Here is a 25,575-nt window from a genome sequence, read left to right on the forward strand (position 1 = left end):
GGTTCTCCCTTCCATTCTAGTCTCGTATTGTTCGTGGAAAGAAAGATTGTCGGTATGCCTCTGTGTGGAGTCTAATCTCTCTGACTTTATTCTCGTGGTCTCTTCGCGCGATATACATAGGAGGAAGGAATATACTGCTTGGCTCCTCGGTGAAGGTATGTTCTCGAAACTTCAAAAAAAGTCCGTACCGAGCTACTGAGCGTCTCTCTTGAAGAGTCTTCCACTGGAGTTTATCTATCATCTTCGTAACGCTGTCGCGATTACTAAATGATCCTGTAACGAAGCGCGCTGCTCTCCGTTGGATCTTCTCTACCTCTTCTGTCAACCCTATCTGGTACGGGTCCCACACCGGTGAGCAGTATTCAAGCAGTGGGTGAACAAATGTATTGTAACGTACTTCCTTTGTTTTCAGACTGCACTTCCTTAGGACTCTTCCAACGGATCTCAGTCTGGCATCTGCTTTACCGACGATTAATTTTATATGATTATTCCATTTTAAATCACTCCTAATGCCTACTCCCAGATAATTTATGGAATTAACTGCTTCCATTTGCTCATCTGCTATATTGTAGCTAAATGATAAAGTAGTCTGTACCAAAGAAGCATTGCGAGAAGATAGTAAGAATTTGCAGAACGATCTGCAGAGAACTAATGAATGACGGAGGCTCTGGAAGTTGACGATGAATGTAAAAAAATGTAACATAATGAGCATACTGTGCATAAACAGGAAAATAAATCCAGTAGTGTACTGCTACACTATCGATGACAAACAGCTGGAGACAGCGGATGTCGTAAAATATCTAGGCGTAACTATCAAAATGGTTCAAATGGCTCTGAGCACTATGGGACTTAACTTCTGAGGTCATCAGTCCCCTAGTCTTAGAACTACTTAAACCAAACTAACCTAAGGACATCACACACATCCATTCCCGAGGCAGGATTTGAACCTGCGATCGTAGCGGTCGCCCGGTTCCAGACTGTAGCGCCTAGAACCGCTCGGCCAGTCTGGCCGGCCGTAACTATCCAGAGCGACCTTAAGTGGAATGACCAAATAAAACAGATAGTAGGAAAAGCAGATACCAGATTCATCGGAAGAATCTTTAACTCAACCACGAAAGAATGGCTGATAAGGCGTTTGTTCGCCCGATTCTTGAGTGTTTTTCATCTATCTGGGATCCCTATGTGGTATGACTGCTGGAGGAGATAGAGAAGATCCAACGAAGGGCATCGCGTTTCGTCTCGGGATCGTTTAGCCGGTGAGAGAGCGTAACGGAGATACTAAACAAACTCCACTGGCAGACGTTATAAGAGAGGTGTTGTGCATCACGGAGAGATTTGCTATTGAAAATTCGGGACAGCACTTTTCAGGAGGAGTCGGACAACATGTTACTTCCCCCAACATATATCTCGCGTATTGAGCACGAGGAGAAAATTAGAGAAATGAGAGCCAATACAGAGGCCTACCGACATTCTTCCCAAGCACTATTCGCGACTGGAACAGGGAGGGATCAATAGTGCATCGAAAGTACCCTCCGCTACACACCCTTAGGTGGCTTGCGGAGTGTGACGTAGTGACAGCTATATTCGCGGCTTGCGTTTAGGCGCAACATAAATGACCGCGCTCTGGGACTGTAAAGGTGCGATGCTCATTGATGTGATGCCAAGAGGTGGTACCATTAACTCAGAATCATACTGTATATGAACACATTAACAAAAGTCAAGATGCGCCTCCGGCGACTTCGGCGCCACAGCAACTCAGGAGATATTCCTCTGCAACACGATAACGCTCGGGCCCACGCAAGTCTGAGGAATGTTGAACGCATCCCAAAAGAGGGTTGGGCAATGTTACCCATCCACCATACAGCTCTTACCTCGTCCCCTCGTCCTTCGACTTGTTTGGACCCTTAAAGGATGCCATTCGTGGAAGACAGTTTGAGGACGATGAGGAGCTGATCCACACAGTGGAGCACTGGCTCCACCAGCAGGACAAGGACTGGTACCGACAGGGCATACACGTTTTTGTTTTGCGCTGGAGAAGGGCCAAATAACGGGATGGAGATTAGGTGGAAAAGTAGGCTGTGTAAAAAAACACCATTCCTTCGTGTGTGTAATTCTCTTTATGTTCAATAAAGAACTGTCGAAGAAAAAAAATTGAGTGCGTTACTTTCTCGACAACCCTCTGACAATGAGCCTACGCAACGTTCCACTGGACCTGTCCGTCAGTACATCGGCTCTGTATCATCTTGGATTAGCTATATTTGTTCCTTCACGTTTTCGCTTCGCAAACACGACGCCAAGACTCGACCTGTGCAGCTTTAGAAGGGTTTAAATATCCCTGAAGTGTCTATCACCCACGCTACGTCCAGTGACCAGACCAATGCACGTTCGCAGTCAGTGGGTTCTACTGAAGGAGCTATTTTGCTGTTACAGCTTCTCTACTGACGTACTGGTCCGCCTCTCGTGACATCTAGCGATCAATTCCTCATTACAAAGTGCTATCCAAATATTGTGATCAGATAGTGTGTATCCGTGACAGGTAGATATATGGAGGTGTGGTCTTGACTGAGATCAATTTGGTAAGTTTAACGACATATTCAAGTTGTATCTGCTAAACCACGACACCGATATTTTTAAGAGAGATAGTCTTCCAAGTGGACTTCATGGACAAGGCATGTGTGAAACTTGATCAGAAGTAATAAGAGAACAGAGACGTCAGAAGACGTCCCACAAACTACTGCGCTCCTGCACCAAGTGTGCCGGCCGAAGTGGCCGCACGGTTGAAGGCGCTGCAGTCTGGAACCGCAAGACCGCTACGGTCGCAGGTTCGAATCCTGCCTCGGGCATGGATATTTGTGATGTCCTTAGGTTAGTTAGGTTTAACTAGTTCTAAGTTCTAGGGGACTAATGACCTCAGCAGTTGAGTCCCATAGTGCTCACAGCCATTTTGCACCAAGTGTAAACAAACACGTAACTCATATGCGGTTCTATTTATTTTCTGCTCTTCTATTTTTCTGCTCTGGTTTATAGCTGTAAGACTGCTTGTTTGTCCTACCCTTTCTACATTTCTCTTCGTCAAAAGCTTCATGGCAACGAGTTTCAAAATTCGGATACATCTCTCCGAATGATATCTACGAAAACTGCTAAGTGATACTGTATGTTTCTAGGCAATCTACTGACAGAAGAACCACGTCAAAAACAATATACAGTTGAAGGTCGACGATGTCTGAGATAAACAGAAACCGCTAACGTTCGTCTGTTGACCTGTGGTGTACGTTTCTGAAGACTGGCTTTGTTGGTCGGTATTACACTGACACGACTATAAATAGTCATAAATGTCTGTAGTCCAGAACGAGATTTTCACTCTGCAGTTGAGTGTGTGCTGTTATGAAACTTTCCTGGCAGATTAAAGCTGTGTGCCGGACCGAGACTCGAACGCGGGACCATTGCCTTGCGTAGGAATGTGCTCTACCACCTTTTTATTTATTTATTTATTTCTTGGAACAGGAAGGCAGGGTGACAAACAATTTTTATTCGTACAATTGTGCTGTCCCACATATAAGAAAAGTATCGAAACGGAAAAAATAATATGGAAACCATAAATCAAGATAAAGGCCGCCCTTTTCTTTTTTTTTTTTTACATGAATAAAATAAATGACAATCCTAGTCATGGGAAGGATTGAAAACGAAGTTATCATCTGCATCACAATCCCTGCAGTACGTGATGTCGCATCATGAATCTGCCATCCAGCCATATGATTTTCACAATATCTGCCACTGTGGGGGGCATGTATTTCTTCTGCGTCGACTATTTGAAGGACCATTATCTGAGGCATTTTTGGTGTTTATCATCGTCTTTTTTAACATATTACCATAATCCAGTCATAACTGGCGCTAATATATTTGAATCGTGCAGTACTGTCTCTAATCGTTCCGCTGCTGGAGTCTTCTCATTTCTGGAACACCCCAGCTGTCGGGCGGGTTATGAAAAACACTTCCTAAAAATTGGAAGAGTATGTCCGGTATTTCGTATGACTCCGTATGAGCTCGTATTGTTCTTGTAAATATATCCAATAATCCATCACGGACTTAATATCGTACGAAAACAAATATTTCGTCGAATGTCCAGTGACCCAACTGATCGCATACTTCTTTTGTTTGGTGAAAAATGTGTTGTCCGGTAGAAAAAGTATATCCGATGTGATTTATGTGTAGTTTGCTTTACATAAGCTTTCATAACAGAGCAGAGTGAAAATCTCATTCTGGAAACATCACCCAGGCTGTGGCTAAGCCATGTCTCCGCAATATCCTTTCTTCCAGGAGTGCTAGTTCTGCAAGGTTCGCAGGAGAGCTTCTGTGAAGTTTGGAAGGTAGGAGACGAAGTAATGTTGGAAGTAAAGCTGTGAGGACGGGGCGTGAGTCGTGCTTGGGTAGCTCAGAGGGTAGAGCACTTGTCCGCGCGAGGCATAGGTCCCGAGTTAGAGTCTCGGTCCGGCACGGAGTTTTAATAATGTTTATAGACTTGCTGCCTCATTTAAGGAGATGGATAGGCAGCACGGCTCTCACGCTCGCCAGAATTATCACCTCTGGTATTTTACCTGTGTGGAACGTTGAAACAAGGCAAATCCGATGACCACCAATAACAAGAAATGCCATATAACGCTCAACTTTGACGAATGCAGATGTAATTCTAAAACCTTCGCCCGAAGAGGCCATGAACCCCCCCAACGGTACCGACCGGCCGCCGTGTCATCCTCACCCCACAGGCATCACTGGGCGTGGATATGGAAGGGCACGTGGTTAGCACACCGCTCTCCAGGCCGTATGTCTGTTTACAGGACTGGAGCCCTTCTTCTCAGTCAAGTAGCTCCTCAGTTTGCCTCACAAGGCCTGACTGACTGCACCCCGCTTGCCAACAGCGCTCGGCAGATCGGATGGTCACCCATCCAAGTGCTAGCCCAGCCCGACAGCGCTTAACTTCCGTGATCTGACGGTAACCAGTGTTACCACTGCGGCAAGGCAGTTGGCTCACATATAATACTATGTGCGGTAGTACCTAGCAGGAATCTCTATACATCATTAATCAAGGCTACGTTAACATTATAATAATGAACACACGAACTGTGCTGACATGGTGCGGTTGTTTACTTCTGGTACAGTTGGTTGAGTTTGGGGAACCTTTTCTGACGGTCTGCGGCACTTCTACCTAGCTACTATAGGATCAAGTTCAATACATGTTATGTCTCTCGAAGGCTTATTCCCATGCCAGAGATGAAAGTATATGGTTCCATAAAAATAATCCGCGTCACAGTTCGCCTGCTGTAATAGTTAACCTTTACTTGACCACGTCACTGATTTCACATTTTCCTCTACAGCTTAGCACAACATAGAGGATTGGGGACCTTGATATACAGGGTGAAGTGGATATAAGAGCAGATAGTTCTATTGGTGATGAGGACGGGGTGCTGAACGACATTATACTTCATTTGTAGACTAATAATTACAGGTGAAGGATATTTTTAAGTTGGTTAATATTTATTTTCCTCTGGACAGCATGTCACCTGTTGGAGTGTGGACGTCCTATTACAATATGACGTAGTTTAAAACCATAAAGAATTTTATTTGAAGTTTTGTCTTGTTCTTTAGTCTTTCAGATATATTTAAAATTGGGACCATGGTGTGTTCAAAGTAGACTGCTTGGCGATAAAGTAATCATCGTAATCATCAAAATATTTCTTCTCCAGGAATGTAACTTACACTTTCTTTGTATTTGCTTTCAGGCCGAAGATTCTCTGATTGAGATAGTTACCAGGGAGGTCAAAGGATGTATGGACTCAGAACATCTAGGTAAGCATGGGAATACTCACTGACAAGTGGAGAACGTGTGTTGTTCTCCTGAACGTACCACAACACATTTCATAGCACTGTGAAATGTGTTCATAAACGTCGTCTCGAAGCCTCCGTATGTTCCTCATGGCTGTAGAAAAACATTTTAAGCTCTTAATTACGGTATGGTAATCGTGTCTCCTCATAACAAAAAAGAAGCCGTGGACGATAACTCATTTTCTCAATGCATAAAAGCATGGTAAAGACGATTTTACACACATTTAGTTTTGAACGTTTTTGCTGAATTCAACTTCTTATTAAAGAGTTTTGTAAGGGCCATACAGCCCTTTTTGGTGTGTTTACCTGAACTTGGACTGCATCAAAAATCCTACTAAAAGCTTAAGCTACAGACTCGATGCTAATATCAGTTGTGTTTTCTTAGTTTTACACGTATCCCTTTTTTTATCACCCAACGCAATCATGAGGATACTACTTGCGTCTTACCATATGCAGTATTTTTATTTCCCAATTGCATTAGTAGATAATATTTGCGCCGCATATAGGAAAAAGAAAAAAAACATTTAAAGAAAAGAGTAGCCACTGTATTAACATCAAGATTCAGCTGGCAGGCCAGTACTAAAGCAAAGACGGGTTGGCTGAAAGTTGGAAAGAATAAGTAGTATTACTAAATAAATCAATATATGGCCCTGTAACGTCAGCGAACATGACCTTACTGTGCTGGTACTACGACGGCTAAAAGATAAACTACAGTCGTTGTCTCCTTCCCAAGGCATGTAGCTAAAGTGATTAGCTTAATGTTGATGCTTGGGCAAAATATTACGGATGTAACATAGGCTCCAGTTGGGATCTCCGGCAGTGGACGACTTAGGAGAATCTCGTCATCAGGGAAAACAAAACTAACGTTTTATGGGACGGGTAGGTCGGTTAGGGAATTAAAAAAGGGAAACTGATAATGTTATAGTAGGAGCCAGTGAAGTGCGATGGCATTATGAACAGGACATCTGGCAGGATTAAGCCTAATAATGAATAATTAAATAGCAAAGCGGATAAGCCACTATAAGAAGGATAGTGAACGCAGTATCTTAGCCAAGACAGACATGAAGCCATCACCCACCACAGCAGGACGTGTTTATACGGCAACTACCACTGCAGAGAATGGCAAACGTCCGAAAACGTAAGCACCAGGTCTGACGAAGATTTGAGGTAACATGAAACTAAGAAAAGAGAAAAAAGATAGCATCTCTTGAAATGTGGTGCCACAGGTGAATGCTGAAGGTAAGGTTAGTAGATTGGAAAACTACTGTAGTGGTATTAAAGCATATTGGTGAAAAATGAATTTGTGGCACAACTTGATTAAAAGAAATGAAAAGGAGAGGATCGGTTAATAGGGCATATTTAGAATCATAAAGGTACCATCTGTTTGTCAATCGAGGGAAGTGTGGCTATCTCAAGCATATTCTGGTGAATGTAGAGTGCAGGAGCTGCGCATCGACGAAAGGTCTCGCAAGGGACAGACAAACACTGAAAACTGTATCGAACCACTAGTATGCCTGAAGGCCACTGTTCGAACACATAATAATTGTACCATGCTTCACACTGCTCCGGGAATTTCAGAGTTAAATGGAATATACGCCTCAAGGTTACGTTCACTTTTAACTTTTAGATACGTTACACAATGGAATAACTTTTCAGAGGTTACCGCAAATTGACAATGAGATATCCAATGGTAATAGACAGTGGAGTTACGGAGACCCAAGTGGAACAGAGTATTAGTAGAGTAGAGAATCTTGTATAGTCGTTTAGTTAACTGGTCTATGATATTTCGATGTTTTAAATTAGTATGCATTGTGACAGATCAGTCTGCTCTTTTAACACACTACAGGCGATGACTGACTGAAATCTGTTTGTGTTACAGGCAGTATCGGAGGTTTGCGGTCGTACAACGATCCAAATAGCGCCGAACAAAAGGTGAGGAATAACAGTCTTTAACGAAAGAGAAGCTAACTGTATACTGCTCCACATAACACAACATGTAGTTTCTTCTACATCAATAGTTCGCGAAAGAAACATAGCCAACTGTTGCTAATCGAATCTTGATAAACTCTCTATAAATCAAATGCTATCAAACACTTGGCAATTAAAACTGTTTCGTCTTTTGTTCACATAACTGTTGCGTTATTTAGCTATTCTTGACACTCTTTTGCTTTCTTAACAGTGCGTAACTTGCCACAGTACCTGAATCAAGTGTAATAATGACTTCAAAGAAGAAGAAGTGTTTGTCTTCTCTAGGAAAGAAGCGAGCTATTGTCACCGTGATACGTGGAGTGCAAAAAACAGAGGATATAACGACAGATTTCGGGATTCGCTCACTCATTCTTTGGACAGTCCCGAATTAAAAAATAATGTTGTCAGAAGCGTTTCAGAAAAAGGGAGGCAGAGGAAATGAGGATGTGAGCTACCTCTTCTTGACGAATTCTTTTTGAAATGTCTTAGTCAGTGTAGAGGACGAAAGATACCTGTCGGAGGCTATTTGCATAAAACAGGTTGTTAATCTGGGAATTTAAAGTTCGGCGAAGTGAGATGTGGCTCACTAAAAACTGACATCTTCGTTTTTGAGACGTTCTGTGGAGGACATGCTAGTGTCGATAACGTAGTTTATTTAGTGTGGAAAAATGAATGGGATTAAAGTTACGCCTTTTCAAAAATTTGTTTGTCCCTTCCTTTTTAAACATTAAAATAAGTTAAAAATTAACTGAACTGATATCGTACTAACTTTATTATCTTTTCTAGTAGTAATTTTTTGTTCCCTTTGTATTACAATACGTACGCTAAAGGAGACTGCATTGCTAATGTTTTAATTCATATTAACATTTCCACTTTTCCCTGGTTCCACCTTGATCACTCAAACCTTCGTTAAATCCATCTCTCAGTTATTCGAAATTTTTGTTAGTTCCATTGAACTTGAACTGTCGAGAGTCGATTATAGTATAATGAAACACATTGTTCCAAACCTGGTACGTATGTATTACAAACCAGGATTACTGTATTAAGGACGTAATAGATTTTTCTCTGAACCAGCTTCTACTCCGCGTGATCATATTTGAGACTATGTGGGAGAGGAGCGTTAGTGAGGATATTCAATCTGATTATAGAGATTGTCAGTCAGTAACCACTCATACTGTTTTTTGGTCCTGAATAGTAACCATAGCGGAGGTGGAATGGTTTCCAAAAATTGCGAGTAATCAACGGAAGGAAGCTTTCGTGAATATGAGAATGCTACTGCAGTCCAGATAACTGAATGACTGTGTGTAGGGAGTTAAAATGAATGTGGTACAGTTACCAGCAGCTCCTTATAAGCCACGTATTTATGTAGTCAGTACTAAGTGACCCTTGAGATAGTGTAAGGAACACCGTCACTATACAATGGGTGTCTGGAAACGAGTGATCCGGAATGATGAATCACTGCGGTAATCCAGTGGAAAGGTCTGGCTTGACGAATGTCTGGGGAACATCACCGGCCATTGTAAAGTAAGGAGGAGGAAGTGTTATGGTCCGGGGGACTTTTCTTCGTGGTTGGCTTATGGTCCCCTTATTGCACTTGATGAAATGGCAAATCCTGAAGCAGATAAATACATTTTACAGTTTTGTGTTCGGAAACAATGATTCTATCGGCATGACAATACAGCCTTTCATAAAGCAAGATCTGTGAGCCAATGATTTGTAGACAATAATACTCTTGAAACAGGATGGCATAACCAGAGTCCCGAGGTAAACTCTTTGGAATATCTTTGTTATGAGTTAGGACATCAACAATGCTGTAGACCAGTGGTTCTGAAACTTTTTCTCTGCCGGAACGATTGGAGAATACTGGTACTTTGGTGGAACACCTTGTGTATTTCGAAGGTTGAAACAATTTTTAAAAAATTGAAAATGGGGAAAACTTGTTATATTGTGATAAATTAAATTTTAAAACGTAACAAATAACACAGTATCGTATTAAACGTTTTTAAAAGAAGAGAGAAATAAATAATTAATTCAAGTGTTCAACGCAATGCTATTAACAGTTTATCGCAGAGCATTAATTCACTTCAACCGGAACAACAGTGTGCCGCAGAACACAGTTTGGGATATTCTGTTCTAGATCCCAGAGTCTAAAATCACCACTTTCGCAGGTTTTGGTTGTCCCCTAAGGAGATGAAGCAGTTATAAAGCGGAAGGGTGGACGCACTGCATGGTAATGTCCCTAACAGGTCTCTGGATAGTTTTGCTCAGATAGGGTATAAGCACTTCGGAATATTAACAACAATATATTAAAAGATCTGGTACAGTGGTTAGCAAACTGCAAACAGGTTCAGAAATAGCAGCGTTCAAATATCCAGATTTTCTGTTTACCATGGTCTCCCTAAACAGAATGAAATGTGCTATGAAATCTTCACTGGTTATAGGTCGAGTGGCATCGTCTTCTAGTCGTAACGTGTCAATGGATTGCGTATCCATCATCTTCAGGCAATGCCTGAAGATGATGGATACGCAATCCATTGACACGTTGCGACTAGACTATGACGCCACTCGGCTGATAACCCGTGAAGATTTCGTAGCTGAAAGACGCCGAGAAAGCCTGAAATCGCACTGAATGAAATGGTTAATATGATGAATGCCCGTTGATGTCTTACTTTCATTCTCTCCAAGACCCTTTAAATATTTAAAAACTCGTGGAAGAATATAGTTTTATTTCTGTAGAAATATTCACTTACAGAATTTATAACTCTTGTATTTATTCTAACCAATTCTGATAACGATTCACTCCATTTCTGTTTCAGAAAAATGAGTTTAACAGTAAAAATTAGAATATACCCTACTGTTCGTGAACTAAACGCGTTCTACGCAGAAATAAATATTAGACTTGGTTCTCAATGAGTTGAAGAAGATACAGTAAGGGAGTAAAAGTAACTCTCGATTTTTTTCGAGCATAAAGATTATTCCATGAAGTTTTGGGATTGCAGCCGTATGACGTCGAATTCTTGCCATGATATTTTGGCTAAAAAACATTCAGTCATCTTCAGGTGTATGTTTTGTACTGCGGAATACTCACCTAAACATGGCTGAATTACTTTCAGCCAAAATATCGAGTCAAGAAGTGGAATTCATACAACTGGAATACCAAAACTTCATGGAATAGAATAAAAGTAATTTTAATAACTAATGGGAAACATTAATGTTTTTTTGCATATACCATCATGTTTTATAAAATCTAATTTCACTATTTCTCTCCTCCCTCTCCCGCACCCTCTCTCTCTCTCATACACGCACACTCTCTCTCACTATGTGTGTGTGTGTGTGTGTGTGTGTGTGTGTGTGTGTGTGTGTGTGTGTGTGTGTCTATTTGTGTGTGTGTGTGTATTTGTGTTTACATACGGATACCTCGCTGCGACATAATAACTACAGTTTACATCATTCTTGTTTCAGTGCTTCCTTGGTTGCATGCTGAAGAAATTCAAAGCGGTAAGTGCTCACACAATTTATGCATTAGTGTGAGTCTTTTCCTATCTGATGATTTTAAGGCATCGGAGGCTCTATGCGAAGCTGAATAATTTAATGAGATGTACATTCTAACGTTCCTGACGGTATAAATCTACTTTTTACGTATAGGAGTATTAGTTGTGATACCATTGTTCTGACATCATCTGATTTATCATTCACAACTGTTACACCGGCAATTGATTTGAACATTCACTTATCATTAACTGTGTATTGGGCAGAATTATCACTGTATCGATGGGACACAATTATAAAAATAATTTACTTGTAATAAAATACCACAGTAATTTTGCTTTATAAGAATGATATAAAGTTAACTATGACTTACAAAAATACGTGAAAGTAAGGTCTTTTTGCGACAGTGAGGGAAGCGAAGTGGTGAGCTAATGAAACAGCGATGAGTTGCCTTCCTGCCGTCGAGTAAAAATCCAGCGGTAATTACTGCTTCGTAAGCCAGAGCTGCACGCTAACATCTGTATGTTTCCGCTTATAGCTTGACGCTGACGGCCAGTACAGCGCCGAAGGTCTGAAGACAACCATCCAGCACTGTCCCAGGATGAAGTCCCATCCTGACATACAGAAAGCTGCGTTACAAGTGGCCGATGAGTGTAACGGCAAAGGTATGTCACATTTAAAAAAATATTTCCTGATACAGCAGCACAGGAAATTCTGGCATTTACATTGAGTAAAGGCACGCATGGGGTCAGCGACCGATAAGGGCTGCTTTGTTTCGTAATTTTTGATCAGTTGTACAGCCTACTCACTTAGTCTTTGTTGATAGAGACTTTTTTTTACATGCAAGACGTCGTACATACACGCCATTTGAAGCTCTTTTTGTACATGCAAGACGACGTAAATACATGCTATTTGAAGTTTTTTTTTACATGCAAAATGTCGTGCATACATGCCATTTGAAGCAACAGGGAGTTGATTGGCGAGTGGAAAAATTCTGCGAGCACAAAGTACAGTATATACAAAGTACAGTATACTTTTATTAAAAATAATACAAATTATTACAATAAGCAAATTACATAAATACTGGAATAACAGGAAACTAAGTATTTTGAAGTTCAAAATTAAAATAAAAAAAAATTGCAGTGAGCTGTTGATCAAGGCACAATAAGTAAACAAATAAATAAATAAATAAATAAACTGCCCAAAGTAAAACGACAAGTGCCTGCCACAGTTGCAGTACAATGAGTTATAAATCAAAGACATTTGAACCACAGTATTAGACTACTGATCAGTGGCGGTTCAATACTTTGACAAACTAAGCAAATGCTACATTCATTTAAGGCCCAGAGTATGTTTCATCAGCAAGTCTAATATCCTAAGATTACAAGGAAGCGCAATACCTTCCGAAACTTACCGACTGTCCCAATTAAAGACAAATTTCATCGGTAGCATGCAGGATTTTCAGCAAGGTAACAGTGCAAGGCAAACCCAAACTGCTCCTAGTGACTGCACCAACGGCTTACCACAGTGAAGTAAGTGGTAGCACTGAGGATATCAAGAACAGTTACAGATTATGGACGTAAACACTAATACTAAAATTATAGCCAGAACCAGATCTTAAATTTTTCTTACCAGGAACTTGAATAGTGTCTTGAAAGGAATACACGTTCTGAATTAGTGGCCAGTGGCTATGTAAACAACTTTTACAATTTGCAAAAATGCCTTAGGATTTGGTAAAAATATGAGATGTCCGTAAGTACAGTTTCCTGACACACAGCGACTACGCCAAAACAGTAGCCCGAAGGCTAAAGGACGCCTTTACGCGAAGTTTCTTTAGCTTTACTTAAAGGTTTAAGGGTCAAATGAAAAGTGCAGTTAAAAACCGACAATTCGCGCCATTGCTCTCTACGTTGGCATTACTGTTTCGATTGATACAAGGAATGCCCTACAGGTGGCTGCATACTACAGACAAACGAAATGTGGGCACAATAGCAGTTCAAAATGGCTGCCCCAAGCACCAAGGAAGAAAAGCGTTTTGTCATACGTTTTCTGAGCGGTGAAGATACTAAACCTGTCGTAATCCATCAGTGAATGAAGCTGCAAGCGTATCAGTGGAGTGGAAAGTGCGGAAATAGTGTGACTTCTGTGATAGACGCTCAGCGTTCGGATCAGGCATATCAGAGTCTATTGCAGCAGCTGAAGCCATTGTGATGCAAAATCGCAGTGTGACGGTGGATGAAGTAGCCCCAGATCTGAGCATAAATCACGATTCAGCACACCACACCATTCACGAAGTGCCCAAATTTTACCAAACAATTTGCAAGTTGGTGGTCATGGCGTCTCACTCCAGAACTGAAAGAGCGACGTATTGACGTCTTCGAAGAACTTTTGCGACTTTTTGAAGCAGAAGGTGTTCGATTCTTCACGAGAACGGTCACAGGAGACGAAACGCGGGTACACTATCACCAATACGACGCACAGATTTTAAGTAAGGAATGGTACTACTCCCTGTCACCATACCCCAATTAGTTCCGGATGCAGCAATCTGCAGGAAAGGTTTTGCTGACCCTCTTTGGGACGAACGAGGGGTTGCCTTGGAACACAACACGCCTATGGGAAACATCACCATCATCATTGCGTCACATTCCAGTATGCACTTTAGTAACTTTTCTTATGTCTTGACCATACTTCTTTTTATTTCCAACATTCTGTTGACGTGATACCATATATCTAATGGGCAGTGTGACTCCGAGCATTGTCATAATGGAAAATGAGACTTGTAGTCAGGAGTCCATAACTACTGCACGATCAAGACGATTTTTTAACGTATTGGAATACAACAGCAATATCAACAGCAATTTCATGAAAATGTAGTGAGACGGAGCGTCCGTTAGGATGCAGTTTAATAACATTTCATATGTCTTGGACACATATTTTTTGTTTCCAAAAGCACATTTCGCATTTCAATTTTCCGTCATTTTGAAAGGCAATGTTATCTCAATCAGTTCAGTATTGAAACTTCCTGGCAGATTAAAACTGTGTGCCAGACCGAGACTCGAACTCCCGAGTTCGAGTCTCGGTCCGACACACAATTTTAATCTGCCAGGAAGTTTCATATCAGCGCACACTCCGCTGTAGAGTGAAAATTTCATTCTAGAGTTCACTATTGTTCATTAGATACATTGTATTCTATTCAAAGTAGAAACGCGTAAGGTGCTTGGTCAAGACATGAGAAAAGCTACTAAAGTGCATCCGAATGGCTGCTTCATCTCACAGAATTTTCATGCAAATTGCAGCTGATATTCCAGTATGTTAAAAAATCAGCTTCGACGTGCTGTAATAATGGATTTCTGACGGACGGGTGTCATTTTCCAAGATGACCATGCTCAGCGTCATACTGTCAGCGTCGCAGCTATCAGTGACTTGCGTTTTCATTCTCTGCACACATCTTCCATACTCACCAGACCTCGCACCCAGTGATTACCAAATGTTTGGACCACTCATTGTGGCGATGGGAGGGAAGAAATGTTGATCCGATGAAGAGATACACAGCAGGTGGAGCGCCAGTGGCTGTTAACGAGACCAGAAGAACTTTCTTCTTCACTCACGTTTGCTGCAGCGATAGGCGTGCAATACCATACTAGGTCTTGATTCGCTGAAGGTTTTCAGCAGGTTTCATACCTTCACCGCTAAGGAAACGTACGACTGAAAAACTCCTAGCGAGACCAGTGCCGAACCTCAGAGGCAGCAGACAACACCAGGAGCGCCTCAGATACATAGTAGACATCTTAGAAGGTAGCATGATAAGGCAAAAGAAAAAAATTAACAGACGGAGGCTAGTTCAGATTTCGGCAGATGGCAAGTAAAGTGGGTTTAACATACTCAGCTGGCTTGTTATCTTACAAAATCTGTTTGGTGGTTATATAGTGAGGCCCCAAATATAAGAGCATCAGGTACACATAGAAACTGAACAAAGGACTACTCCATTTTTAAACCAATACGTAAAATAAGTATATCAAGCAGTGAAAGCACTAGCATAATAAATTTGTAAAATGAAGAAATCTTACAACTTGGAAACTAACCATGAGTTTGCTATTGTGAGAACCTTAACTGATATGCAAGTTTGGAAGGGCAGAAGCACAAAGTTATTCAAATCACCCCCAACTGGGTTATTCCTGAACCTGCACAAGATGTGTAACGAAATCTTACAATGGTATTCCTTCGTGGGGTCACTATCCTCTCATATAATTTATTCACGAAATTAAATGATCAAAGCTCCCCTCCAAAACTGAAAATAGGAAAGAATTCTGGTGAGAGTGACGGTTTAACTGATACATGCTGGCCTACAAATATACAGTTACATTTATTTTCCTTAAATCGAACACAAAACTGATCAAGAGTCTGTACAGGGAACAGTTATGTATGTTAACGTACACCGAACATGTAAATAGTCCTCCCATGATAGAGGTTTTGGAAAGAACCTATTGCAAACGACACTGCAAGGAATATAGTGTGCTTTCTACTAGGAGAGCAAAGAGCAAAAAGAACAGGTGAAATGTATAAAACTGATAAACAAGCGTGTAACGTAATGATTACCAAGATATCACCGAAGGAGGCAAAGTGGTTCTACAGATACCACTGCTGAAAAACCTCAACTCGACTTTTGGGAGACTAAAAATCAGCTGAAACCCTACAGGCGGAGTTGCGTGTATTATCGGCAGTATGGTGCAAGGCGCCGTGCTCTTGAGGGCTGCTATTCGTGGTCAGCTCGGCTGCATGGAGATGGGCTCCACTTTGGCGACCGATCAAAGAGCGATCGGGAAAAAAATGTAAGTTCCCAGGTGGCCGGACAAGTGAAAACTACGAATGAAACTACTCTGCAGGAAGGATGGAGAAACTATGCGACCGACTGCTATTGCGGCCCGCAACCAACTCTCCTATCAATTCCACCCGGCGCCCAGAGAATGTCCTCCGCTTCGCTTGTGGCAGAACTCGGCCAATCGTCGTAGATAAACTAGCTTTCGTCAATAACGGCCTTCCAACAAATTCAGTGTGTATAACTTGAATGGATACAATATCGGTGTCTGTGTAACACCTGTGTTTATTGTTTTGCATTCTGAAAATGATGTTTCAGTGTTAATCCTTAACGAGTAACGGTCTATGTCTGGTATAAGGGATTTCCAGCTTGCAGCCTGACAGTTCATTAAGTCACGTCCTGTGTTTTGTGTTGCTATAGTTACCGGCTGCAGCGACTACTGCTCGTGTGCACCACTGGCCGCCAAGTGTCTCCATGAGGGAATGAAAAACAAATCCTTCCAGGTACGTAGCTTACCAGAACACTGGATCCAATACCATTTTGGTGCCAAAAATTATGTCTATCACGTATATTTCAAAGAGAATCTTTTTGTATCGCTCTACTATTTCTCACTTTCTCCGTTTCTCACTCTTAAGGACCTTGATTAGACTTTTTAGTTAGCTTGATGTGTTTTGGATTCTTCTGCATTCTTATTCCCCCAAAATCTCTTCAAGAATTTTTTTTCTCTTCTACTCTTGTGACCTTTTATTTTCTATCAAATGTTTACGTTTCTCCTTGACTCTTTGCTTTATTATTAGTGTTCCAAACGGTAGAAAATGTATTGATTTTTCTTCCTATATAATGAAATAATAACTAACCAGTTGCATAAAAGAAATTTAATTTCCATACCATTTTCGGGCACTAAGTGCTCTTCTTCAGAACAATGGAGTTCACAGTGTCTGCATATAACTAATACAAAGAAACGAAACAAAATGCGCAGACATCACGCCAGAACATGCGAAAACAAGCCAATAATATCATTGGCTGATTGGCTCATGTTCTGGCGTGATTCTCAACTTTTTATTTAGATTCTTTTTTTTTTTCATACACTGTGAACTGCATCTTTCTGAAGAAGGGGACTAAATGCCCGAAACCGGTAAAGAAATTTGAAATTTCTTTTATGCAACTGGTTGCTTATTATTTCATTACATACAACAGCAGCTGAAGATCGATAAAATACTAAATTTTCTTCCTGTTAATATTCCCTAGTTTCTTTGAACCAGCCGATTTTGACTGTCCTTGCGTGAGTAATTTTGAATAGCCCTCTGCTGACGCTTTGGGGTATGTTTTTTAAGTACGGTAATTTAATTTCAAGCAACTGTTGTGCACGTGGTCCGGGAACCAAATTCTTTACGTGTTGGAGTCAAACAGTCTTCTCTTCAAAATTAATATCCTCATTTGGGAGCACACATTTTCCTAAAATTTCTTACGCTGCCCTAAGACAGTTACGGTCTCCGTTGTATATTTTGATTCAGATAAAAGAATTGTCTTGTAATGCAGCAATTTCGCATTGTGCGATATTAATTTTTTGCTGTAGTGGCTTTCTGCTTTTTGAAGTGTCCTGGGTCGTTACAAGTGTACACTAATATCCAACCTAGATGATTGTATGATCTCTCAAAGTATTTAAAGAGGGCATCTGTAAAATCGTTTCTCTTCCATTTTTTATGTTACGTTCCCACTGTTTTGATGCAGTTTTTCACGTGTTATGGATTCACTCATGAAACATCTGGAGGCCTGTCTTTGGAGCTACGTTAGGTCGTTTCTCCTGAGGCATAAATTTTGTCTTGAAGTTTGTGAGAAATGTAACGAGACTGACAACGCCGCGGACGATCTGGCAATGCTGTGTTATTCTATTTGTGTAGACTCATCTATTAATTTCAGATCTGTAGAGCTATCAAGTGATTTCTGAAAGCGCCATCAGAAAAGTTGTGTTTCTGTCGTGTGTTACAAAAAGGGAACAGCGGAAGGTAGGGCAACGTTACGCCTTTAAGTTTTGTGTTAAACTTCGGGAATCCAGGAGAATGACATCTGGAAAGTTCAAACAGGCCTATGGCGAATATTCCACATGAAAGTACAAGTTTTTCGCTGCAAAAATCATTTTTGGAAGACCGAGAACACGTTGAATTTGATCAGGGAGACGTTCAATATAAAAAACCGACGACGACGTCGAACCCGTACGTGGTTTTGTGAGTTTGATCCTCGAGAACAAACTGTCAGCTAAATGTTATACAACGCTATCATTGAAAGACTCAGGAAAATGATGAATCGAATGAGATAAGACATTGCAGACAAGTGGAAGCTGCATTATGCCAATGCCCCATGTCAGACGACCACTTCCATCACGAAATTTTTTCACCTCAAAAGGCATTCTTGTTGTCCCACAGGCCCCTATTCACCGGATTTGAGTCCTTGTGATTTTATTCTTTTCAAAAACTGAATAATGTCTTCAAAGGATTTCATTTGGGAAGTCGGGAGAACATTCAAGAGAATGTGACAAACGTGTTAAAGGCCCTACCTGCTGACGGTTTTCAGCTTTGCTACCAACACTGAGAACAACGACTGCACCGCTGTGTGGCTGTCGAAGGGAACAACCTTGAAGGGGACAATGCTGTTGTTTGAAAAGAATAAAAACATTGGTAGATAAAAGTCGGCTTATTACTTTTCTCACACAGCTCGTACATAGTAATCACTGAGAAACTATTAGCTGACACATTATCTGCGAATCCAGTAATGCTGGCAACTGCTGGGTTATGCATGGGGATTGTATCAACGTGTACGGCATAAAAACAGCCTGAAGATGACACAATGAAGCGTCGATACAGGTAGCGACAGTATAAAATAAAGTCATAAGGACGGCTGCAGGTGTTTTTATTTTTTATCACGATAGTAAACGACCATCGTCCCCTAGACGTCCTGCTAAAAGGATGGACATACAAAAGATTAGCAAAGGAGTCCTCTAGTATTATTACCCAGCTTTATGCCATACTGTTGCTTGCGACACACTGCAAGGGGGACTTCAGACCATTTGTCTTAGCTTTACTTAGTAAGCATATTACTTTTACTCTCTGAGAATGAGTACTGTTCCTATCACGTCGGACCAAGCTGTTCATGTATTCTTGAGTTTTACAGCTCGCTCGCTTCTCGATTCACGAAATTTTTGCCTAAATTTTGTTTCTTCTTTGTTATTTCTAGTTGTATTATCCTGTCTTATTTCAGATCTCCTGTGCCGACTGCGATATATTTCCTTGTTTCAGTGTTAGCTGTAGCGAAAGTTTTGTGAAACTGTAAAACCTAGTCAATGTAGCTTTAATGATTACAGAGAATTTTAAGCTCTTTTTCTAATATGTGAATAAACTTTGACAGGCTTTTAAATTTCCTGTTTTGCTCTTTGTCTACATGTTACTTCTTCAAAGTAGTTCCGACCTAAAAAATATTAAATTATTTTTGTTCCCACTATTGTATCTCTTCAATTATCTGTCTGTTTAAGACGAGTGTTTCAGACCCGTACAGTTGTTTAAGCTTTTTGTACCTGGGTTGACTTCTTTCTGTAGGTAACTTTGTTTCACATGTAAATTTAAGCAGTCAGTATCAGAAAGTCATTTAGTATGCTGTTATCCTTAATTACATTCTTCACATAATTTCTGAAATGGTCCTTGCAGTGGCTTATCACCGTGGCTTATCATCTCAGTTGACCTCATGTTCTCTTGTGATTCATGCAATGTGTACAAGGAATACTTAAAAGCCAGTCACAGTTTTTTCAGAGGGATTCTGATAAACGGAGACAAAACGCAGGAAATGGTTCCTGAAAGTGTAAGGAGCACAAGAGATCGTACGGACACATGGCAGGAACAGCGTTCCAAGGGACGTTCATCCACCTACTTTTGACAACGTAGGTTTCAGTTACTGAAAACACACATCAATACACTAGGCCACTGAAAACTTTCTCTCAAAAGGTCAGAGATAGAGCACAATCGTGTAGTTGCCGCATTACCTTTCGAGCCTACATAGGCGCGTGGAGGCTGGATCACCTGCAGGAAATACAAATACTCCAACAATTCCCGACCACACACTGATGATGATGCGACGCTGATGGTTCCCTGCTACAAATCCAGAGAGATTCTCTGTAGCCCGCAGGTGGGTGTTTTGAAGGTTGTCGATACTGCCCCACGTAAACGCAACATCATCGACTGACAGAAATCCTAGCACCGAAGTGGCTTGCGCGACGAACCAGAGACAAAATCGTCATCGCAGAGGTAGGCCTACAAGCGTTGTAAATCACACTGGCAGCTGTCATGGAGAATGTATCTCACGCTCGTTTTGCTTATCCCATGCTGGCAGACCCTCTGCCTGGTGCTGAGACCGAGATCATTGCCAAAGGTACACTCATGCTCAGAAAAAGGAGAAAACCTTGAAGCGCGATCATATTTACAGGACATGTACATGTTCTGCAGAAATGATTAGTATTTGAACAGCCTCGGCCTGCGGGTTCAAGGTTAACATCGATACTTCAGAGCAACACCACCTGCTCGTTTTCACTATAAACCGGACATAATGGATCAGTTTAAGTTGAGCAGACGTGCAGGATGCCTTGCAGATGTTCGCGCGAACCGTACTGTCAAATCAGTGAGTTTGAAAAAGTGTGCATTATTGGTACGAGAGAGTGATGCATCCATCCGAGAAATTGCAGTTCGTGTGGGACAAAGTGTTTCGGCAGGGAAATGAGTGTGCGCAGACTGGTTCACGGTAGGCCGTAGAACACGACGAAATGGGTCCAGTTACACCACTCGGAACAACCCCGGAGAAGATCGACATATCCGAATAGCACTGCAGGCAGATCTGTGTCCTCCTTGGATCTGGCGCAAAAGATCTTCGTTCTCCTCGGCTCTGGCGGAACAGTAGAAGAGTGTAACATATCGCACACTGTCTAAGGTGACAGCCCGGGTTATGTGCCCGTCGTCCACTTCTCCGTTTACCTTTGACGAATGTGCAGAAACATGCTACACGGCAAAGGTATACGGAACGACGTCACTGGGGTCAAGAATAGCATCAGATATTAATTACGGACGAACCCAGGTTCTTTTTATTTGAAAATGATGGCTCCACTTTCGTTCCCTGCAGATGGGGTGAGCGCCATCACAGACTGCATTTGCACGTGTCATACAATGCCAAATCAAGGCCTTTTGATGAGGGGTACAACTGGTTACCACCACAATTCCTAGGTGGAGCATGTCCAGGGCACTGTGATCTATGTAAATGACATCCTACGATCCGTAGCCATACTGTTTCTACACTACACCCCAGACGCCAATTTTCAGCAAGACAATGCACAACCATATGTTGTTGTCAAAGGATGTCAGCCTTTTGCTCTCTGCCGCCAAATCATCAGACCCGTGGCCCATCGAAAATGTGTGGGGTATGGTGAAACGACTGGTGCAGCACTGTGACCCAATGCCAACCCCCACAGATGAACTTAGGAACCAGGAGAAGGCAGCTTGGATGGCTATACCACAGGACGCCATTCACACCTTGTAAGCCTTGTACGCCATCACGCCTGGAACAGGGCCCATGCTGAACACTGAACACTGTGCTTACTAGGCAACAGGACCCTTGCTGCTAATCACTTCTGCGTAACATATTACTGAACATGTCCTGTGAATGTGAACGTCCTATCTCTAGTCATTCAAGATCTGTTTTTTTCTGAACTTGACTGTATTTTATCTCCACTTTAAAATGGTTGTTCTCCGTTGCAACTCATGTCCGACCAAACGCCCATATGACCTTTATTATTTCTGACAAATAAAAACACCTGCAGCCGTCCTTATGATTTTATTTCATTTTGTCGCTACCAGCTTCAACGTTTCAGTGCGTCATCTTCAGGCCTGTATGCATAAAACATTAAATATAGCACTATCAACTTATCAATCAGGTTACTAAGAAACAGATTAAAACAGAATGAGAAACAATGGCAATACTCTACAAATGAATTTATATCGAACATTTGACAGAAAGAACAGATGCGTCCATTGTCACACATCTAAAATATACCATCACGAATTTCCACTCAATACATTGTACAGTCATACTATTTATTAAAACTTTTTTAAATACTATTCATGATTTTTATTGGACAGTCGGACACACATTATCTGCACAACCCTGAAATAACTTACTGTTGGACAAAATAACTGTAATGGAAGGAAACAATACCTCACAAACAAGTAAGGTCATGTTCTTTCTTTTTATTTGTTTGTGAGGTATTTTTTCCTTGCTTTCATCACCTTTGACAGTTATTTTGTCCTATAGTAAGTTATTTCAGGGTTGTGCAGATAATGTGTGTCCGACTGTCCAATAAAAATCATGAATACCATTTAAAGAAGTTTTAATAGATAGTATGATTGTACAATGTGTTGATTGGAAATTCGTGATGGTATATTTTAGATGTGTGCCAATGGATGTATCTGTTCTTTCTGTCATATGTTCGGTGTAAATTCATTTCTAGAGTCTTGCTATTGTTGCTCATTCCGTTTTAATCCATCCCTATGTACCTTGATTGACAAGTTGATAATGATATCTTTAATGTTTTATGCATACAGGCCTGAAGATGACGCGCTGAAGCGTTGAAACTGGAAGCGACAAAATGAGATAAAGTCAGAAGGGCGGCTGTAGGTATTTTTATTTGTCATGATAGTAAACGGCCGTCGTCCCAGAGACGTCCTGCTAAAAGGATGGACATACAGAAGTTTATTATTCTTTGTTTTCTCTGTGACGGTTTCCTGCTTTTTGTTCCCAATTAACAAACTAACCTGCATTAAAAAACTGTGAAAAAAGTTGATCATGGTCGCTGAAAATTGTGAGTGCATTTCAAGTGATAGTTTACATCAGTCTTTTGTTCCTGAGAGTAGTCATCAGTTTACAAAGGCTACAACAGATATTCATAATGCCAACATTTGCTGTTTAAACTCTTTGTTCTTCTTCCGTCTCTCTCACACTCTCGACCCACTTTTGCTTTAGTTGTTAGTTGCTGGAAAAAAATGACCGTCATTCACTCAATAACGACAACGTGCGCACACCAATATCAGAACACTCAAATAAAAAACAGTAAACGTACATTGAATTTATGTTTCATATCTTTAGAGAATAACGATAAGTCTTATAAATTCTGTTGCAAATTAGAAGGGACAACTAAAATCATCATCAATAAGGAGCTGGGCCAACAGAAGATCTGCTCCCCTGTTTGTGCTAAAAAAAGTCAGTAAATGCTGTTGACGTGCTTTGGTGAACTTTAACTTGTTCTTGTTCTGAGTGCGGTGGGCAGACATAGCGGTTACAGTCTCTGGTTGCCTGAATGAAATTCCCACTGCCGAGAAAAAGAGTGAGGCTCCCAAAAGTTCGATCGACTCCGAAGTAATTCCTTCCTGCTGCTTACCACAGCATTACAAACTCTGACTGAAATGTGTTAATCTTAATGTATATAATCTATCTGTACACCGTATTTCATCTATTTTATGATACCACTGAGCCAACATTTTAGACGCACAATGTATGTAAGCAGGTAGCCATGACATATGGCTTTGTGAATCTCAGAAACACATTGGGGATATAAGTTTCAAGAAGTGCTATGATAATGTATAATACAAATTTTGTTATTTTTCAGACAATATTTATTGCTCTGGATGAAGCACTGGACAAGATGCAATCCTAGGCGCTGGAAACGCTAAACGATTGATCCTGGTGTTAAGATACATGGAAAATTGGATGGAAAAATACAGAGTAATGGCGACCTTGTTGGAATCAATAAACAGTGATTTAAATGTGGTTTACAATATTTTCTATGAGTCCATGTATATCTGTAACCTATTTCAAAGAAAACCACTAGAAAAGCAGTTTTAAACTCAACCAAGCGGAGATACTATCTGTATTCCTTAGTAAGAGCAATGGCCAAAACTGAAGAATAAGAGACTGAAAAGTAAGTAGTTAATTTAACTTTCGTTCACAACATGAACTACGTAACGACATGAACATTCCACAAGTTAGGGTATTTTTCTCATGAACATCATGTGACACTAGTTTGTAAATTGGTTTCGAAACTTTAAATTACTCCGTTGGACAGCATGACGAAACTGAGATTTCCCAAGCTCTGGCAAACAGTTAACGATAGTGTCAGACGATATCCGCCCGAATCAGAAAGCTTAGGTTACAATTCCAGCAGGGTAGTAATAATGCCGGCCGCTGTGGCCGAGCTGTTCTAGGCGCTTCAGTCCGGAACCGCGCTGCTGCTAAGGTCTCAGGTTCGAATCCTGCCTCGGGCATGGATGTCTGTGATGTCCTTAGGTCAGTTAGGTTTAAGTAGTTCTCAGTCTAGGGGAATGATGACCTCGGATGTTAAGTCCCATAGTTTTTAGAGCCATTTGTAGTAATAATGTGATAAGGTATTAACAACTATAATTATGTTGTCTTATCAAATAAAGAGGAACACTATCATGTATTGTCAGCTGCAATAATAAATGTGAATATCGTGAACATAATATGACAAATAAAGTGTAGTTTGACACACAGAATATTAATTATAAAACTATAAATCTTCTCGATCGTCGAGAACTGAATGCTGCAATAAAAAGCATTAAATGTTTTGCCAGAACACTATTTGTGTAATGAAAGTGCTGGTTCTGTCGTAACATTTAACATGGTCGCCTTTTCGGCGGGAAAAATTAAAAGTTGTTCAAACATCCCACTTATACAGGGTTTTACAAAAAGGTACGGCCAAACTTTCAGGAAACATTCCTCACACACAAATAAAGAAAAGATGTTATGTGGACATGTGTCCGGAAACGCTTACTTTCCATGTTAGAGCTCATTTTATTACTTCTCTTCAAATTACGTTAATCATGGAATGGAAACACACAGCAACAGAACGTACCAGCGTGACTCCAAACAATTTGTTACAGGAAATGTTCAAAATGTCCTCCGTTAGCGAGGATACATGCATCCACCCTCCGTCGCATGGAATCCCTGGTGCGCTGATGCAGCCCTGGAGAATGGCGTATTGTATCACAGCCGTCCACAATACGAGCACGAAGATGGGTTCAAAAATGGCTCTGAACACTATGGGACTCAACTGCTGAGGTCATCAGTCCCCTAGAACTTAGAACTAGTTAAGCCTAACTAACCTAAGGACATCACAAACATCCATGCCCGAGGCAGGACTCGAACCTGCGACCGTAGCGGTCTTGCGGTTCCAGACTGCAGCGCCTTTAACCGCACGGCCACTTCGGCCGGCCGAGCACGAAGAGTCTCTACATTTGGTACCGGGGTTGCGTAGACAAGAACTTTCAAATGGCCCCATAAATGAAAGTCAAGAGAGTTGAAATGGTTCAAATGGCTCT

The 25,575-nt window shown here is 41.1% G+C and overlaps 1 protein-coding gene across 1 annotated transcript in view; it reads left to right on the forward strand.

The window, feature by feature from the left end:
• Positions 1-24,007, forward strand: part of LOC124717174 — a 37,469-nt gene extending 13,462 nt beyond the window's left edge. The window contains exons 2-7 of the mRNA XM_047243950.1: positions 5,778-5,844; positions 7,760-7,812; positions 11,311-11,346; positions 11,876-12,002; positions 16,574-16,656; positions 23,847-24,007. Of these exons, the coding sequence (XP_047099906.1) occupies positions 5,778-5,844; positions 7,760-7,812; positions 11,311-11,346; positions 11,876-12,002; positions 16,574-16,656; positions 23,847-23,894 (414 nt within the window). The 3' untranslated portion in view covers positions 23,895-24,007. The remainder of the gene's footprint in view (positions 1-5,777; positions 5,845-7,759; positions 7,813-11,310; positions 11,347-11,875; positions 12,003-16,573; positions 16,657-23,846) is intronic.
• Positions 24,008-25,575: the final 1,568 nt, after the last annotated feature.

The sequence above is a fragment of the Schistocerca piceifrons genome, chromosome 9, assembly GCF_021461385.2.
Source record: "Schistocerca piceifrons isolate TAMUIC-IGC-003096 chromosome 9, iqSchPice1.1, whole genome shotgun sequence".
Classification (NCBI taxonomy): domain Eukaryota; kingdom Metazoa; phylum Arthropoda; class Insecta; order Orthoptera; family Acrididae; genus Schistocerca; species Schistocerca piceifrons.